We start from the raw sequence: 18,966 nt of genomic DNA, 5'->3' as shown, positions 1-18,966 counted from the left end.
TCTGAACTGAAATGAACACACGGATGCAAGCTGTCCTGTGTAAAGAAGGCTTCAATGGAACCGAATGGAAATGTCACTGATTTTTTTTTTTTTATTCCACCAAAATCAAAGGATCTCTCAACGATTATTACAATACACACTCACACTCACACTCACAGGGCAGACATGCCTCTCTATTCAGAGACCTAAGCTTGCTCTGCACAAACAGGAATGTTTTACTCCCCCCCCCCCCCCCCCCCATCTCCCCATCACACACACCCCTTTACTCCCCCCTCCACCGCCCTGCACACACTCTGGTCAGCGTGCCACTGTGTGCCGATGTGTAACAAGTTCTCTCTCTCTCGTTCTTTCTCTCTCACCATGTGAAGGATCTGAGTTCGTCTCCCGCTTCAGTTTGGTGATGGTGAACAAGTAAGTTTATTTCCTTGTATATCTGTGTGTGCAGTGTCGTATATATATATATATATATATATATATATATATATATATATATATATATATATATATATATATATATATATATATTCCCATGTGGGGGTTGGCTGTTTCGGTGCAATTATTAATTCTTTTGTGTTGTCCTTTTCTGTCTTTGTGTCTAAGTCGGACACTTTTTGTGTCTGTTTTTCTGCCAGTTTGTCTTTTTTCCTCTTTGCGGGCTAATTTCTCCTCAAGTGATCGATACCGTGACCCCCGACCTCTCCCTCCCTTTTCATTCCCATCCTCAGCGTGTATCGCTCTGCCTCTCCCTGCGGAGACTACATTTAGCATGGATAAACATGTGTTTTTTTTTTGTGGGGGGGGGGGTTCAGGTAATGTGTATTGTGGATATTTCCTTTGTTCTGTCTGAGGCACGAGTGCTGTAATTGGCTTCAGGATGGTTTTAGGAGAGAAAAGCCTGGATCAATAGCCTCAGGCTGGGTTCTGTATTTCTTTTCATTTTACCATTCAACAAATGAGCAATTGGTCTTTTTTTCAAGCAGCAACCACATGTTGCACTGATTGCAACCCCTGGAAACGTTCTTGGGATACTGATTGACTAGAAGCAGCTACCACCGGTCAATTTATATGTAAAAATTGCAATTATTCTCTCCCTTTCCCCCCCAAATAATTGCTGGCAACAGGACAGGCACCCCTCATAGTTGATTGGATGACAAATAGGATCAAGGTGGACTCACAGATCTTTAATTGGTTATTCTACTTTAAGGTATCTTTGTGGAGAGTGAGGCAGGAGCCATTAATACGAGTCATATCTCATTATAATCTGTAATAAGGAAACCATTTTATAAGGTCCTTCTCCATGACAACAGCACCAATTGGATGCAACGTATTAATCACTGAAAAGCTGACAATGTTCGTCAGCCAGCACGATAGCGTTAGTTCAACCGGTGTCTGCCCATTTTGTATGACTAGATGTGAGGACACAAACTACTCATCGCACTGAGATAACGAAATCCAAACCTAGAGTTCGTGTTCTGCAGCCCAAACATTCAAATTGCGCTTCAGCATAATAGCGTGAATGGTTTTCCTCCATTTAACCTCTCCTTGAGGCGGCGTTGCATTATATCGGAGGGAATTGTCAACTCGATACACTCTGTTCCCATCGACTCAAACTCAGAAGTTAAACTCATCAGCCTCGGGAGCAATCTTGGTTCAGGCGTCATCACGTGACCTAAACGTGGAGCGTCAGTCATGTGATAACATGTGGTCGTATACTGTGCTGTGGATGTCTTTGGAGAAAGATGCCAAAGACCGTCTTTAATACAACTAACAATATTTTTATTTGCCTACAAACAATGAATGTGACAGACCCTTTACTCCATGCCAAGAGGATTTATACCATCTGCATATAGTGCCTTATTTTGCACTGCGTGTCAGTCTTCCACTTATCTATTTCGGCCCCTTCTGGGCAGAGCTCAAGCCAAACAAGCTACACCCAACAAGCTAAGTGCACCTACATCTTTTTTTTATGCATCCCAAATATGCCTCAGAGGGCATCAGGGTTGGAAATTTGCGCTGGCCAGATGTGGGTTAAATTGATCAACCTAAAAGCCACTTGATGAATGTTATTCCAGTGTTTACTCTCCTTTTAGCTCCGTTCAACTCCTAAAGGGAAATATACTGATACCACTACATCCACCAGCTGGTTGCTGACTGTGTCTGTATGCTGGCAGTTGTAAGAAAAGGTTGAGCAGAGTATTTGTCAGTCGCGTCTCGTGACTTTCCTTCAAAATGTGGGGAAAACAAACACTTGATAGTGGAGCATTTTCAGAGAACGCAGAAGGTACGCATTTGGTTCTATACGTGTCTTTTCCCAGAAAGCAAGAAAAAAAAGCAATTGAGTTGATGATGAGAGCACAGAGGGAGACGGAGATGAGAGAGAGGGGAGATAGGAAGAGAGGGATCAGTGCAGCTGTGTGCCTCTTTAGGATTCCTGCTCTCTACCTCCTCTAGCCGGGGCCAAACCGGCATCATTAGGTTTGGCAAATTACCCGAGCGGCCATTGTGGCGCGGCCATGGCACGTTAGTGTGTCTTTTTAACTGTGGCTAAACTCAGTCTATTCACTTGTAAAAGAGAGCGCCCATTGGCAGATAGTTGGCAGGGTGCACAGAGAGGCCATTCACCCCCGGTAGGAAGGAGCTGAGAACACTGCCTCGGAAATGGTCCTCTCTGAATATTTTGATGGAGAGACTTTTGGATGCCCTCCTCAGTGTCCGTTTGCTCCGACCGAACTGACTTCCCTGGTCATTCATATTACAGTTTTAAAGGTGAGGGCTACTGTGAAGTGTGAGCAGACAGAGAGAGTTTTGTTTTTTTAGAGATTTGCTTTCAGTAGCAGCTGTTGTTTTGTGAGCCCCCTTTATTTAAGGAGGAATTTGGAGCAGGTTCTTCGGTGTAGGGAGGTAAGAGGGGGGGGGGGGGGGGGGTTCACTGTTTCTTTTAATGATATTTGGATGAAGTCCAGGTACAAGAGAGTTGAGACAAGAGGCGGAGACACAAAGGTCAAACGCTGGACTCACTCCTTTTATTTTTGATGCCACGGAGGAACAAATTGCGAGGCTTCCGAATGAGGAAATAATTACGTGTAATTAATTTCCCTGTCACACATCACCTCAGTGAAGAGGATTTTAATGACGCTCACTTAACATGTACACCCGGTGTCTCAGCATGCTCTTTTCGTAGCCTGTGTAATCCCGCTGGAGGTGTTATTAGGCATTTGTCGTCGGATCACGACATTATAATCCCCCATAATAGCGGTTTTGTAGGAAATGACAGAAGAGGTTTTACTCATCCTGACAGAATAAGAAACAGCACCTTCACAGTGTCAGGACGGCTGCCCCCGTTGGCGTATTCAAACTGTTAGCAGGCTTAGTGGTCACATGGCCACAAAAGAGGCTCATCCGCGCTTTACTCTCCACTCCATCGCGTCGACTCCTTCATATATAAGCGGAGGGTTGAAGGTATCCAAGTGACACACACACCATGGGAGGGCTGCTCCCGCATCGGCCGCTTCAGTTTGCCCGAAGACAAAGCCAAGAGTGCTTGAATAGGAAGGTCTTGAAATAAAGAAGGGAGGCTCACAAATACTCTCTCTCGTTAAAATCCTAAGATGAGGAACTGTCTCAAACATTTTCCTCCCAACTCTTAAAGTCCCAACTACACATCGTCTTCTGGTTTGACGAAAACCTCTGTACTTGAACTTTGTACAGCTGTGATGAAGTGCTTTACATTAGCGTACAGCATGAGATGATTAACAGGAAGTTTATTTGATTATCGTGAATCACAGGATGATCTACGGGCCCCCGAAAAAAGTACTTCAATAAATCAATCTGAGAAAGAAAAATGGCCAACATCTGTAGAGAGATATTCAACCTGTGAGAAGAGGTCCCAGCTTCTTTTTCAGGTTTCACAAATCAAAAAGGCCCGATTCAATGTGATATTTAGTGCAAACATTTGCAAAGCAATTGTACTACTAAGACATCTTATTAGCTATACTCAGCCCAGTGTCCTGAGAGGCAGAGAAGCATGGTGTTCACGTCCTCTTTTGAATCTTATTTGTGAGCCATGACAGCTTTAATCCTTCTTAAGCAGGCCGCTGTTTATTCCTAATGCATTTCTGCTACTAGGATTTATTTGACTAATAACAGTTACCTGTAAATGTAGGTAGACTTTCAGCGTCTGAGTTGATCAGAGTCTGTTTTCGCTGAGCGAGGAATAGACGCTCAGATATAAAGTACACACGCCTGTCGTATTTTGCTTCTTTCGATACAGGGAAACAAAGTTATGCTGCTATAAGAGGGTTAACATCTTGGCAGCGTTTCTCTCTGTGAGGAGGTCACATGTCTGGTTCGTGTTCCCGTGGTTTTCCTCCCACAGTCCAAAACACATACAGGTCACATGAATCAGAGACTCTGTATTTCTAATCTCCTCACAGGTTGTTAAGGCTTTATGGTGTTTTTCCAACTCCGGCAGCTCCGTCAATGAATGAATGTTCTGACACGCTCACAGGCTTAAATGCTCCATCCACACATGGTTTCCTCCCAAAATCTAGAATATCCTGACGGTGTTATGGCTGATTCTAAAACTCAAAAGTCATTGAGGACACATTGTGATCAGCTACATTTAGAAAGCGTTAAAGCTGAAGTCTGAAAACTCTCATCTGGGTCGTTGGAGGGCTCAAACAACCTTATTAATCTAAGCAGTCTCCGTCTTTAGCTGAGGCCGATCACAGAGTGAGAATCTGCATCCGGACATTTTCCTATACCGCCCCTGATGAATCTCACTGACGTCTGCTGCTGCTCCCCCTCATTGTGCTGAATGGACAAGTCCCCAGAAACACTAGGCCTCTCACTGGCCGGCGAGGGGAGCGCGGCCGCAGGACAAAAGGCGAGGCCAGCGGTGAAGGCTCTGCTGCTGTCGCTTCATTAGGCAGCAATGTGAGACCCAGCAGGTCGGGAAAACCTCTGCCTCCATTCAGTCCTCCTGGTGAGCAGCAGACAGGCAGACATTCACCGCCTCCATTCTCCGGAGGGGTTAACGGAGAGCGGGCGGAGCTTAACAAACCTGCTAAACTGTATTTTAGATTAAACTATTTTAAACTAGTTTATCCTTCTAATTGATAATCAAAGGCGTGCACTGGTCCGGTTTATGATCAAAAGTGATCTCTAAAACATTTCCTCGAGGGTTTTTAAATGTGAAAGATAGTTTCTTTGGTTTGACCACAACTGCTCTCCATCCCAGGTAGACATCACGTCATCCCCTTCTGTGTGTGTCTCATACTAGATATGATTGTAAAATGTTGTGCCGTAACAGCAAAGTTGGCGCGCGGATGTCCGTATGTTCACGCGGTGGTGAGAAAAGAGCTCCATTTGTCAGCTGTGTTCCACCTGTTGGCCTCATTGTGGGAGTTATTTGGCATCACTGAGGAAACTTCTGAGATTCATCTTGTTTGACATGGTGACCGAATGTATGAGAGGAAGTCCTCAAAGGTCCACAAGCAGCATTTCTGTGCCATTTGACACTCTGGGCCCGTGGTCATCATCATCAGATCATCATCTTGGAGCAGATTTGATGTACATAAATGGATTTTGATGTTGACACAAAGACCCTTCATGTGGCTCCCAGTTCAAAGTCCCCCCCCCCCCTGTTTGGCCTCTGGGCCCAGTCTCGTCTTTGAATGGGTCTCCTCAGTCAGAGAGATCCCCGTCGATGGCACCCCCGTGGTCTGAGAGTCGGCATTAGAGAGATTGGCGGCTCTGGCCTTTTGAGGTGAATTAGCCGTGACCGAGTCCCGCTGACACCGAGGGGCTGGACACCCAGAGCAGACAGGCAGAGGGGGGGGGGGGGTGGACTGGCAAAACTAATTTGGATTGATGGACAGGCGGACAGAGACGGAGGATGGGTGTGCAGAAATGAAAAGTACTGTTTCATGCTTAAATCGACAGACGTCTCCTCCTCCTTCTTCCACCAGGTGTTTCCTGAGGACCAGATAGAAGACTGGATGTGGTTGTGACCATGTTTACGTCAGGGTGGGGGGTGCGGGCCCTCTCCCCCTGCGGCCTCGTGCTGGTCCTCTGTTCGTCTGTGTGTCTGTCCCAGCAGCCTCACGTCACACCGGCAGACTGCAGCAGAAAGGAGCATCCTGTCGTCTCCTACCAAGGTGCGTGCTCTCAGTTAGTTGTGTTTATCTTATGCATGAAGGTTTATATGAAGTTCATATGTTCATATGAATGTTCACGGTGTGGCCTCATTAAATGTTCCTCTACAGCTGTCTAACAACTGTGAAAGGGCCTTTTGATGATATTATTTTTGACAGGATGTCAGCTTCCATTCAGCTCAAAGTGTTCAAACCGTGCTGTTATTCGTTTTGGATACATTTGTCCCACGAGCCGGGCCGTCGAATAAAAGGAACCAGCATTCATTTGGAAGCCAGTGATTTGCTCTGAAACCTTCTGAGTTTGTTGCACTTTATGTGGTTTATGAAAAACAGCCAGTAGCTCGTTTTATTGTTCAGTTTTAGGTTAGCTGTCATCCTGCCTGGGCAGAGGTTTTAAATCATGTCCATTTAATTTAATATGTTATACTAATATGCTTTATTCATGCAGAACCTTTCCTAAGCAAAGTCACAACGTGCTTTGCTTAGGTAAATACATAAACAAAGCCGGGCAAATAAAAGTACAGAGAATGGATTGATGAAAATCGACCGCAATAAAAGTCAAACTAAGGACTTGTGTTTGCTTTTATTGATATTCCTGTTAATATATTGTGATGGTTGTGACAACAAAGGGCTTATTAAGCAAATCAATATCCGTCTCTATTTACCCATACATTGTTGTATTTTGGGATTGTTTGTCAGATGTTTTCAAGTGTCTGGCTGTGATACATTTTGGCCACCAGACCTCCTGACTCTGATTATATTCTGCACCAATTTTTGAAATGAAATCCTTTGTCTGTAAAGTCGAAGCCTTGGGCTGTGCGGTTGAAAAGGCTCATGGGCGATTTCAGAGCTGTCAGACTGCAGGATCGGGTGAGTCACTGGAGAGAAATGTGACACATCAGTGAAAACACTGAGGGCTTAAACTGAAGCCAGAGCCGTGAGCCAGGTAGCATTTGGTGGAGGAAGGGTTCCCACGCACTTCATATTATGGATCTGCACTGCTTTTCCCCCTCTTTCATGTCTCCTCTTCTTCTTCTTCTTCTGTGCAGCGTTGAGGCCGTGGATGTCAGAGTTCTCCCATCCAGGAGCGAAGGATTTCTCCCAGCTGGCACTGGACCTGAGCAAACACCAGCTCATTGTGGGAGCGAGGTGACAAACAGCTTAAAGCAGACCAAACCTCAAACAGCATCCGGTCAACATATGTTGCCAATATACAATGGAGATGATTAGGTTTGATCATTTGCATTCTTTTTACAGAAACTTCCTCTTCAGGCTGAGTTTGAGCAACGCCTCGCTCATACAGGTAACGTTAGCCGAGAGCGTACGTTAAAGAGACGCGACAGCAACAAAGCCAATAAGCGTATTTCTCAAAATGTTTAACTGTTTAACTACATTTTGCCCGAATGTTTCATGTGTGTTTCCATATTTCCATATTACATGTTGCATGAAGTGTTCCTGAACTCCTGCCTGTGCTGAGTTGCAGTTAACGATCATTCGGTTGTCAACAAACCGAAATATTTGTTGTTTTGTCACCGCAGGCGACAGAATGGGCGCCCGATGACGACACAAAGCGCTCTTGTCAGAGCAAAGGGAAGACTGAGGTAGTGTGTTGTGTCACATGAGACAGAAGTCTTTGATGACTCTTTTCAAAACGTCGTCTGAAATCACGTTTTGTTGACGACCATGAGAACTGAGTTGTGCTGTGTTGGTCTGCAGGAGGAGTGTCAAAACTACATCCGGGTGCTGTTGATAAGTGGGAGGACGCTCTTTACGTGTGGGACCAATGCTTTCACCCCAGTCTGTGTAACCAGGCAGGTTGGTACAACCGTTCATCATCAGGAGACGTGATGATCAGGTCTGATCCTACTCACAGCTGAATTTCCAGAGTATCTCACGAAAATTTGAAGCCTCTGCAAATTCATTTTTGTACTCTACCCCACCACCACAGAAATGTAGTAAATTAATGTAATTATTTGTTAGAAATAATCCTTTTTCAACCCACAGTGCAGTTCGTTGGTTGTGAATTCAGTTGTGTTCACACCTGTTTAACTTCCTGTCAGATTGGTAACTTCAGTCAGGTGTTGGACACGGTGAACGGCGTCGCCCGGTGTCCCTATGACCCGCGCCACAACTCCACCGCCATGGTAACAGAGAGAGGCGAGCTGTACGCCGCTACGGTGATCGACTTCTCAGGACGGGACCCCGTCATCTACAGGAGCCTGGGGAACATCCCGCCACTGCGCACCGCCCAGTACAACTCCAAGTGGCTCAACGGTAAAGAATTGTCCTGCTTTCATCTCCTATCGACCCGTGTCTGTTCGTGGGTGTCATATCTCCCACGTCTTTCCCTTTCCTCCCCTCGTCTGTCTTTTAGAGCCTCACTTCGTGTCTGTTTATGAGATTGGACGATTCGCCTACTTCTTCTTGAGGGAAACCGCGGTTGAAAACGACTGCGGCAAGATAGTGTTCTCTCGCGTGGCCCGGGTTTGTAAGAACGACATGGGCGGACGTTTCCTTTTGGAGGACACCTGGACCACCTTCATGAAGGCTCGACTCAACTGCTCACGCTCGGGAGAAATCCCCTTTTACTACAACGAGCTGCAGAGCACGTTTTACTTACCAGAGCAGGACCTGATCTACGGCATCTTCACCACGAATGTGTGAGTAGCGTTCATTAATAACACGACTAAACACTCCTCTTCTATATACTAGAGTTTAACCGATACAGATGTTTGAAGACTTATGCTTATATGATTTTACTGAAGATACTAACAGCCAGTGTAACTGTTTGAAAGGTGCAGCATCCTTGAAAACATCATGGGAACTCTCTAAGCCCAGTGTAATAATACCACACTCATACTACCCGTTAACGTGTATTTTATCTTTATCTTACCTTGTTGATAACTATGATTGTGAGCCATTCTCTTTCTCTTAATCTTGCTTTTCTTCTCACTGAGATCTGCCTGTGATCACTTCCTCTTCCTCCTTCAGGAACAGCATATCAGCGTCTGCTGTCTGTGCCTTCAATCTGAGCTCCATCACCCAGGCCTTCAACGGACCCTTTCGCTACCAGGACAACCCCCGCACTGCCTGGCTCTCCACACCCAACCCCATACCCAATTTTCAGGTAATTCACACATTTAGAGAAACTGGATCCAGATAGCTGTTCTCCTCTGACAACTTGATGATGGTAGATGTGAAAGTCTTGTCCTTCCATTATTTCCTCCTTCCCTCCAAGACTGACATTTCATTTCATCTTGGTGTGCCGAGTACAGTGATAGCTTCTTGCAGCGTAGCACACAGAAAATTCTAGCGCAGCTCCATCAAATGTACCTACAACAATAAGTGCTTGGCATTTTCCCCATCTCATATATGAAATACTGCCAAAATTGGGCTGCAGGGACATTGCAGTGACATTTCAGTTTCTGTAATCTCTGCATTTCAAATGCAATAGTTTTGTTTTTTATGTATTTAACATATACTTACGCTGTCAGTAATGGCCTTCTGATATTGAGCTATTTCGTATATATCCATTTACGATCTCAGTTACGCCGCAGTGTTTCTAGCTTGTGCTCCCAGGTTTTAAAACCACCAGCCGACGTTCTTAACGCGTGACTCTCATCCCTCAGTGTGGCACCCTGGAGGAGGGAGGCCCCGGCGGGAACCTGACAGAGCGCAGCCTCCAGGACGCCCAGCGACTCTTCCTCATGAACGATGTGGTCCAGCCCATCACCGTCAACCCTCTGCTCACCCAAGACAACCTGCGCTTCTCCAAGCTGGTGGTGGACATCGTTCAGGGCCGAGACGCCCTCTTCCACGTCATGTACATCGGCACTGGTGAGAGAGGCGGTAGACAACTGGGGCAAAATTAAAGAAAGACAATTGTATTACTGATTTAAAATGAGTATTAAAATTAGTTGAAGAATAGATCATTTGATCCAAGAACGTGCCTCCTTGTTAATCTTGTCCAATCAGAATATGGCACCATCCTGAAGGCTCTCTCCACAACCAATAAAAACCTTCAAGGCTGCTACCTGGAGGAGCTCAGGCTCCTCCCTCAAGGGCAAATTGGACCAATTAAGAGCCTGCAAATCCTTCACAATGACAGATCTTTGATTGTTGGGCTCGATGACAAACTGGTGAAGATCCCATTGGAGCGCTGCTCCAGCTATCCATCTGAAAGGTACGATCCAATAGACCCTCAAAACTGCAGCATCACATACGATTTCAGCTTCTAGAGAGATTTTCCACTCGGATTTCAGGCTTTCAGATAATCAGAAGCCGATTGACAGACCCTAGTTTTGTTTTATAGTTGATCAGAATAAAAGGGAACGAGTGACTAAGGATTATAACAACACAGATTCAATCAATATGAATATTTAAAGTATAAAGCGAATGTACATTTTATTACATCTGGGAGCCGGCTTAGTTTAAAGGTTCGCTGCTGCTGCTGCTGGCAAATTTATCAACTCAACTTGAACATACTTAAAAAGATTAATGAACTTTGTGCCGTTAAAGAGACAAACACGTGCTGGTGGCCAAGTCTGAAAGGCCCGCATTAAACGCTGACAAAGATGATTATGTTAAGAGCCCAATTCATTTTTCCTGCTGAGAAACTACTGAACTGTCAGTCCATATTTTTGCAAGACATTACATAGGTGGTCATGTCATGAATTTAGTGACAACCTTACAGAATGTTGTATGAAGCCTCAGTATCACTCCTTCCAGCATGCTCTGTTTGAAACACAATAGAAGTCCTTTAATATAGAGAAAGTCTACAAGACTGTTCTGTTCTGCAACTGCAATAATGACTAGTTGTCTGCATTCATATCAGTCAGTGCATGGAAGCTCGGGACCCTTACTGTGGCTGGGATCACAAACAGAAGCGCTGCACCACCATCGAGGAGAGCTCCAACATGAACCAGTGGACCCAAAACATCACTGAGTGCCCAGTAAGAAACACAAACACAGTTAGCCTGCTGTGTTGGTCTTTACTGTAAATACATCATCAGCTTTCTATCAAGAGTTCAGGAGAAGTTCTTAGAATCTATTTCCCATTTAATTAATCATCATTTGTTTATCACACAGCTGCATATTTAGTAATACTATTATGGTAGCATCAAGCTGTAGTTTTGGTGCGAATGTGACTTATTCATGTGCATATGACGTGGACATTAATCCCCTTAAATCGTCTCTGGAGGTGAGGAACCTGACACAGGATGGCGGTTTTGGTTCGTGGGCGCCGTGGCAGCCCTGTAACCACAATGACGGCGAGGGCTCCATCAGCAGCTGCGTGTGTCGGTCCCGCTCGTGCGACGGCCCTCTGGCCCGGTGTGGCGGGGTCGAGTGTAAAGGCCCACTCATCCAGGTGGCAAACTGTTCCAGGTGCAGCCTCTTGATGCAGATCTTCACGACTTCACAGACCAGTTACTCTAATCTGCTGACGGCTTAATAAATTGGATGAATAAAATAAAATGATAAAACAAATGGATTCCCGATTCTGTTCCTCAGGAATGGCGGCTGGACTCCCTGGTCTTCGTGGGGCCAGTGCAGCAGCAGTTGTGGTATCGGATTTGAAGTGAGGCAGCGGTCCTGCAACAACCCCTCGCCTCGCCACGGTGGTCGAATCTGCGTCGGCCAGGGTCGAGAGGAGAGGTGAGAAGGAACGTGTTTGCATCAGTTTTCTGCACCAGGAGGTAGAAATCGCCTACGATACAAACACGACAGAGTCAGAATATCATGGCTTTGGATGGAAATGAGCCCGGTGTCACTGTGTTTCCAGGCTGTGCAATGAGAAGAAGCCCTGTCCCCTGCCAGTGGCGTGGACAGCCTGGGCCCCCTGGGCTCACTGCAGTGCTGAATGTGGAGGGGGGGTCCACTCCAGGACCAGAACCTGTGAGAATGGCAACAGCTGTCCTGGATGTTCCATGGTACTGTAGTACTTGCTTATTAAAGAAATTAGGCTAAAGGTGTTCAAGCCACAATGCATTTATTGCAGCGTTGTGCAGCCCTCCGTGCCGCCGTAAGCTTTGCCTCTTCACAAACACCAGGAGTCCCATTAAACGCAGTAATTAGCCGCGTAATAAAGTCCCTCCAGAAAGAACGGCAATATTTGTGTTGTTCAGCAGCAGTGTGTCTCTGCAAGCTGTTCATAATGGATTACTGAATCTTTAGGATCCTTCGGGAGACGAAGAAAACCTGCAGAAGAATAGACAGAAGTAGCTGTTTCATCGTCCTCCTTCCTGTTCTCCAGGAGTATAAGGCCTGTAACCTGGAGGCCTGCCCCGAGGTGCGCCGCAACACCCCCTGGACCCCCTGGATGCCGGTCAACGTCAGCCAAGATGGGTCCAGGCAAGAGCAGAGATTCAGGTACACCTGCCGGGCGCTGCTCCCCGACCCCCAGCAGCTCCAGCTGGGCAAGAAGAAGATGGAGACCCGGTTCTGCCCCAATGACGGGTCTGGAGTCTGCCAGACTGACTGTGAGTACTGGGAGATGTAGCGGAAACTTTAGGTTTAGATTTGTCTTTATTTTTGGATTATACCAGTCTGAAACAAAAGTAAGCCTGGTGTAACTCAACAGACCAGTCAAATATAGTAAAACCTGCTAAGCAGCGCTGCATCTGGTTGGGCTTTACAGAGTGCTGCTGGTGGCAGAGCTCCCAGTTTGCCACAATAAACACAGCTGGTCCCATCAAAAGCAGGATGTAGCCAAACTGTATGCAGACATCAATCAGTAGACTGATTAAACATCATTGAACCGTCATGAGAAAACACGTGTCCATGGCTTCTCCCTTTCCTTTCCCTTCAATCTTTTTCACACAGAAACAAAAGATACAAAATCACGTCAGTTGAGGTATTTAATCCAAAATAGGTAGATGAGAAGGTGTAAATGTCATTTTAATGTTTCATATTTCTGCTGTCCACACTGAAAGCCTCATTCATATGTAAATCATTTCTGATTCTGAATGCCTGTGTGTGTGTGTGTGTGTGGCAGGTGTAACGGAAAGCTAGCTCATTTTTTTATAACGTGGCCCAGATTACACCTCACTAATTCATGTTTCATAACAGGCTGTCTGTTTCCTGAGTGAGGCAATAAAAAGATCAAATCAGAGGTTTAAAATGGAGGGATTTTGATTCTAATTCTAAGTAAATTCCTGTTTCTGTGTATTTAGCTCTGGTTGATGACTTGGTGAAGACTAGTGGGCGAACTTTGTCCCAGCCCCAAGGTGTGCGCTGGGGATTGTGGGAAACGTGGTCCAGCTGTTCTCAGCAGTGCTCCAGAGGCTTCCGAACCCGGAAGCGTAGCTGCTCGACTGCAGAGGACAGGACGAACCCCAGCACCTGCGTAGGATCCCCGGTGGAGTATCAGGACTGCAACACTCAACCGTGCCCAGGTGACAGGGAGCTCTCTGGCTGGCCAGTGTAGTTACAATAGCAGGAAACGTTCAATAAAGTTTATTATGCGGGTGTGTTCCAGTGAGCGGGGCCTGGTCCTGCTGGTCCTCCTGGTCCCAGTGCTCGTCCAGCTGTGGGGGCGGACACTACCAGCGGACTCGGACGTGCAGCAACCCACCACCTGCCAGTGGAGGAGACATCTGTATCGGCCTGCACACTGAAGAGGCGCTCTGTAACACACATGCCTGTGAAGGTGAGTCAGCATATTTAAAGCCACATCATGGATTATATGTAAAAGCAGCTTTCTTTTTCCGCTGTTTTGCATTTTTAAAGTACGACAAAAACATTTATCATAATCTTCACACCATAAATTCCCTCCCTTGATTGAATAATGTGGTTTGTATAGACACTGATGGGAAATGTCCTCCACACAGCAAGCGGGGAATCAATATTTGGGTCGAGGTTGTTGTAGCCTTTCCCAGCATGCATTGGATGAAAGTTAATGAAATTGCCTCAAATTTTGTCATTGACATCCCTTTGTCTTTCAAAAAAAAAAGAGATGGAAAACAAATTGGTGTAATCAACCTCTCGTCTATTCTGAGCTTTTGTTCAATAAACAAAGGAAGCCCTGTGGGCACACAAGGAGGCTGAACTGTGACTGGCTGTTGACTGATGATGACCAAAGCACTGTGGCCAACATCTCTCAACCTGCACACCGACACAGGGAATACAACAAGGAGATCAGGATGCAAAGACAGATCCCAAAACACCCAGTTATGGTGTTCAATTTAGGCTTTGTTTATTGTACATGATGTGCATGAAAAAAAAAGCTTTATTGTGAACACAAATTGACAGAAAACCAACTATCGTTCTTGTTACAGTTTCTCTTTTTAAATCTCAAGCTTTCTTTGTTTCTGCCCCCTCAGATTGGGGTGAATGGACGGAGTGGGGGGGCTGTGATGAGGAGGGTCTGCAGCATCGCACCCGTCGCTGCGATGAGGACCAGGAGGCTGAGGCCAGTCTCTGCCAGGGTAACATCACCCAGTCCCGGCGTTGCCAGCCTCATGAGGTGCCAGGTACGCACATGCTTTAGTGAACAAATTGCTGGAACAAATTGGCTGCGTGTAGTAAATTGCTGCAGACTGTTGCTGATATAAGCTGGAAAAATCCAGATACAAAAAGTTGAATCAGACACAGTAAGTGCTGACTTGTTCACTCTGTGTAGAAATGAAAAAAGATGAATTAACGGAGGTGTCAGCATCCTGCCTTCCTCGAGAACAGCGAAGCCTTTGTCTTTTTATTGTTTCATCTTTCAGAGCTATAGTTATTTTACTTCACTAAATTTATGTGTTTTTTTTTTTTACGTCTCTCTGATTTCATTTCTGTTTGTCGGTCTCTCTGCAGTTATCTTACCCGGACAAGAGGACCAGAGCTGTGGACGTGAGTGGAAACAAGTGATTCTCTGTGATAATAATAACTACATGTTGAAAGTTACAAAGTTATTGGCTTTTTGTTCTTCACCTGGTGTGGACCACACAGTTGGTAGCATATTGACTTTTGCTTGAGGGTTTTTCCCAGTGCGACATGGGATTGAGCAAAGATTGGGAAAGTTAGATAGCAGTGACATCAAGTCCCAGTATGATTGAGGTTCCTCCTTTCCTGCCTCACTGGCTGCGATGACAGTCAGTAGAGTGTCTTTCCTAGACTTTAGTCCAAGGCAAGACATCTTATCATTTACTGGCCGGACACCTCTGAAAACTACAAGACATTTGCTCAGGATATTCGTGGTCCCCAGAGGAATAACAATGTCTACCCCCTCCTAAAAACACCAATTTCCACTCCCACTGTACACAAGAAATATACAACTCTAAAGGAAGGATTGGCATTTGTCTCATCAACTCTCTTTGCTCTCTTCCCTTCTGTTCCCAGCCTTTACTTTGTTCCAGTTAGTAGCCGTGGGCTCAGCCAGCTTCTTTGTAGCAGCTCTGCTGTCGGCACTGGCCTACACCTACTGCCACCAACTGAACCGACCGTCAGCAGAGTCAGCTGTCATCCACCCCAGCACACCCAACCACCTCACCTACAACAAGCAGGGCAACGCCACGCCAAAGAATGAGAAGTACATCCCCATGGAGTTTAAGGTGGGCTGGCTCAATTGTACCGTTATACACCTATACTCTAGGTACTGTCACCTTTTAAAGAAGAGAGTTTCAGAGAAAGATGATCCCTTTTCTGACTTTCTATATGTCTCCTTTCTACAGACGCTAAACAAGAACAATCTCCACGTCAACGAGGAGACGTGCAACCACTTCCCCTCCCCGCTGCCCTCCAGCAACATGTTCACCACCACCTACTACCCTCCGGGCCTGGGCAAGTACGACTTCCATCCAGACTCCCCCTGCAGGACCTACATGCACAGCTGAGAGGAGGTCAGGCTCTAAAAAAAAACCCCCAACCAGTCCTCTTCACTCACCCAAACACCACCACAAAGTGTTTCCTCATTCAAAAAATGCACCAAGATGTTGATAGATTACCTTGTTGTTCCAGTTAAATGAGATCCATGAAGGCTCAGTTCACCCGAATTACACTTGTGCATGCAGATCATTTCGGGTTTCAGTGCCGACAGGAACTAAAAATTACATTCTTTAAAGAACTCTTTCCAGAACCTTCAACTTAGCATCATACAGTATATGTAGTTTTTCATGCTTGAGTTGCACGCTCGCCTCTACAACCAGCACCTCCAGTGCAGGTGGCCCCCCTTCCTCTTACTTCATCCACCCTGAGGTGCTCTGTTTGTGAGAGCAGGGTAGGACCCAGGTATCCAGGCCTTCAGGTGCAGTAGACTTCTTGGACAATGCATGTGTCTGGACTTGAGAAGAGACTCATCCGCTGGTTAACGTTTTGGGGATTATCCTTTCCCTCATTCTCAGCAGGTGGGTTCAGCGGACTCTCTAATACTGTAAAATATTTTACTGGACACATAAGTGTGGGGTTGACATCAGTTAAGACTGATATCTGTGATACAAACTTTTCTCTCAGCAGGTTTTATGAATTATTTGAGGTGTGTTCACAGATTTCACTGAGTGTATAATTATTTCATATTGTAAACATATGGGGCATGTTTGTTTTGGCAGTCACGCTCATATTTCCTGGATGTTATTACATTAAGGTTATTGTTTCATAAATCACCAAAAAATATTATACGGCTATTTTCAGAGCCGCTCACCATAAATCAGCCACAGCGTTCCCGGCTGCAGAGCCGTGCAACACAAAGGTAACTCAGCGATGTGATGGATGAACTCGCTCAAGCAGGTTTCAAGTCTGCATTTTTTTTTTTATAGTTTACTGAAGTGGCTGCCAAAATGCTAAATAACACGTTTTTTTTCCAATTAAGAAGCATGTTGGATTATAACAATGTTTTTTTCTTACATTTCTGAATACAAATAATAATGTGTAAACACATTATGTGGCTCTCACAGTCCAAAAACATGCAGGCTAGGTGAACTAGTTATAGTTGCTCGTAGATGTGAATGTGAGTGAACGGCTGCCTGTACGAGGTAACGTTACTGGTGCTTGTATAGATGTGTTTTTCACATTTCTGTGGATTATGAAGGCATTATGCGTGAGAAATTCTGCAATGCTTATTTAGGGGTCAGTCATTTCAGAATGATTTCCAAGAAGTATCCTGGAAGAAACAATGTAATGTGGTAGAAATAACAGGGAAATCCAAAGTAAATCAATTTAAAATCACTTTTTTTCTTTATTATTAGCATCGTTGTTCTCCGTATATGTTAAATATGCTTGACTGTCAATACATTTGACTGAAATGCTCCAAACATCTTGGGAATTATTCAGAAATTACAGACAAAATATAACATTTCTACAAGTTTCACTGCTAAAAACAAACAGCCCAGAGTAGTCGGCTCATTACTCAGTACAGGATTGCTAATATTTAAGTTACTCCGTGCTGTAAAATGTATATTGCATATCTTGAGTTCCTAAATTGTAAATACCAAGAACTGGGTGTTTCTCACCATCTGCAGTGTTATGTAGCATGAAACAAACAGCCCTGATGATGTGTCTCCACCTCTGGGTGCTTGCTGTGACTGCATGCGCTGACTCACTTACATGAGTATACAGTACATGTGTGTGTGTGTAAACTGTACAAATATGTTTGTATGTATTTGGCCTGGACAATGGGGATATTCATTTTTAAATTGTCACCCTGTGCTGTGACAGGAAAAGGTTGTGTTTTGTATTTAAAGACCTTCGTCAACGGATCCCGAAAATTGATTTGTTGTGCTCCCAAAATACATCTGTGCTATTATAATATGATGTGAATTTGACTTAACACTGCCTTTTGGACACTGTGAACTTTTGGTACTCTATATTTTTGTATAATGTACACTGTAAAGAAAAAAGAAAAAAAGATGAATAAATCAATTGTGGTGCCAATATCATGGTTATCCATGCTAAAAGCTTAACCATACTTAAAAAACATTTGTTTTTTTACACCACAACCAGTCAGTATCGTATCAAGATAAATAGTATATGTATAATTTGGACATCCTAATCCCAAATATCCTAATTCTTAAAAATATTGAACTACTGATAGTGTATAAAATCAATATAAATGATACTAAATGAGTTAAAGTTAGCATACCTCTGATTCGACTGTCCCACCATGCTACCGTAATCCTCCCACTTTAAAGTTAGTCCTCTCTCAGAAGATCAAAGTGTCTCGGAACACGTGAAGACATAAGTCCATGAAACAAAGTGGGTCATTTTCATTTATTTGATGAGCTGTTGGCATGACATTTGTAGCTCCAGGGTCTCCAAATATCACATGCCTCTACTGGACCATGAGGTTGTCTAAAGGGATTCATCCAGAGCCGCGGAACAAAGTGGTTTACATGTGTTTATACGTGGAGCATTCACGCAGGTTCAACAGGTGGAGATGGAGATTTAAAGCAGAGTGACAAAGATGTTTTGAGGCCGTCCGTCTTCACTGCTCTGTCAGCCGGGTGAGTGCAGAGACACTCAGGTGTGGAGCACTCAACGTCCCAGATGACTGAATAAGTGCTGGGACCCTTCGTCCAACTGAAGGGTCGAAAAAAAAAGAAAAGGCAGGTTTACAAATGGCTCCTGTTAAAAGGCAGCCGAATTCCTGCAGGGAAGAAAATGTTCTGTACCACAAAGGTACACAATAAAGGTGCAATTTCCTGATAATGTGAGCAAATGTGCCCATGAAGCAGCAGCACCCTCCTCTAGACCTGCAGCAGTGAACACACACCTCACTCTGCACATTGAAAGTGGGCCCTGCAAACACCCTCAGCTGCTCTTATTGTTGCTTTGACTTTGATAATGCTGCCATCTGCTGGGCAAAGAGAGAGGCAGCATGCCCCCTCATGCTGTA

General features: G+C 45.0%; 1 protein-coding gene across 1 annotated transcript; it reads left to right on the top strand.

Moving 5' to 3' along the window:
- The first annotated feature begins 6,013 nt into the window (after window positions 1-6,013).
- Window positions 6,014-15,973, top strand: LOC142952778 (semaphorin-5B-like). The gene is made up of 21 exons (XM_076094721.1): window positions 6,014-6,158; window positions 7,205-7,304; window positions 7,413-7,458; window positions 7,694-7,756; window positions 7,872-7,970; window positions 8,216-8,429; window positions 8,530-8,815; window positions 9,147-9,282; window positions 9,785-9,992; window positions 10,131-10,338; window positions 10,990-11,107; window positions 11,356-11,540; window positions 11,667-11,810; window positions 11,938-12,085; window positions 12,409-12,634; window positions 13,328-13,549; window positions 13,633-13,803; window positions 14,477-14,626; window positions 14,955-14,990; window positions 15,480-15,691; window positions 15,812-15,973. Exons 1-21 carry the CDS (start codon window positions 6,014-6,016, stop codon window positions 15,971-15,973), a joined length of 3,279 nt encoding a protein of 1,092 aa, XP_075950836.1.
- Window positions 15,974-18,966: the final 2,993 nt, after the last annotated feature.

Source organism: Anarhichas minor, unplaced genomic scaffold (genome assembly GCF_050575085.1).
Source record: "Anarhichas minor isolate MPS153535 unplaced genomic scaffold, ASM5057508v1 ptg000018l, whole genome shotgun sequence".
Taxonomy (NCBI): Eukaryota; Metazoa; Chordata; class Actinopteri; order Perciformes; family Anarhichadidae; genus Anarhichas; species Anarhichas minor.
This window is presented reverse-complemented; position numbering and strand designations above follow the sequence as displayed.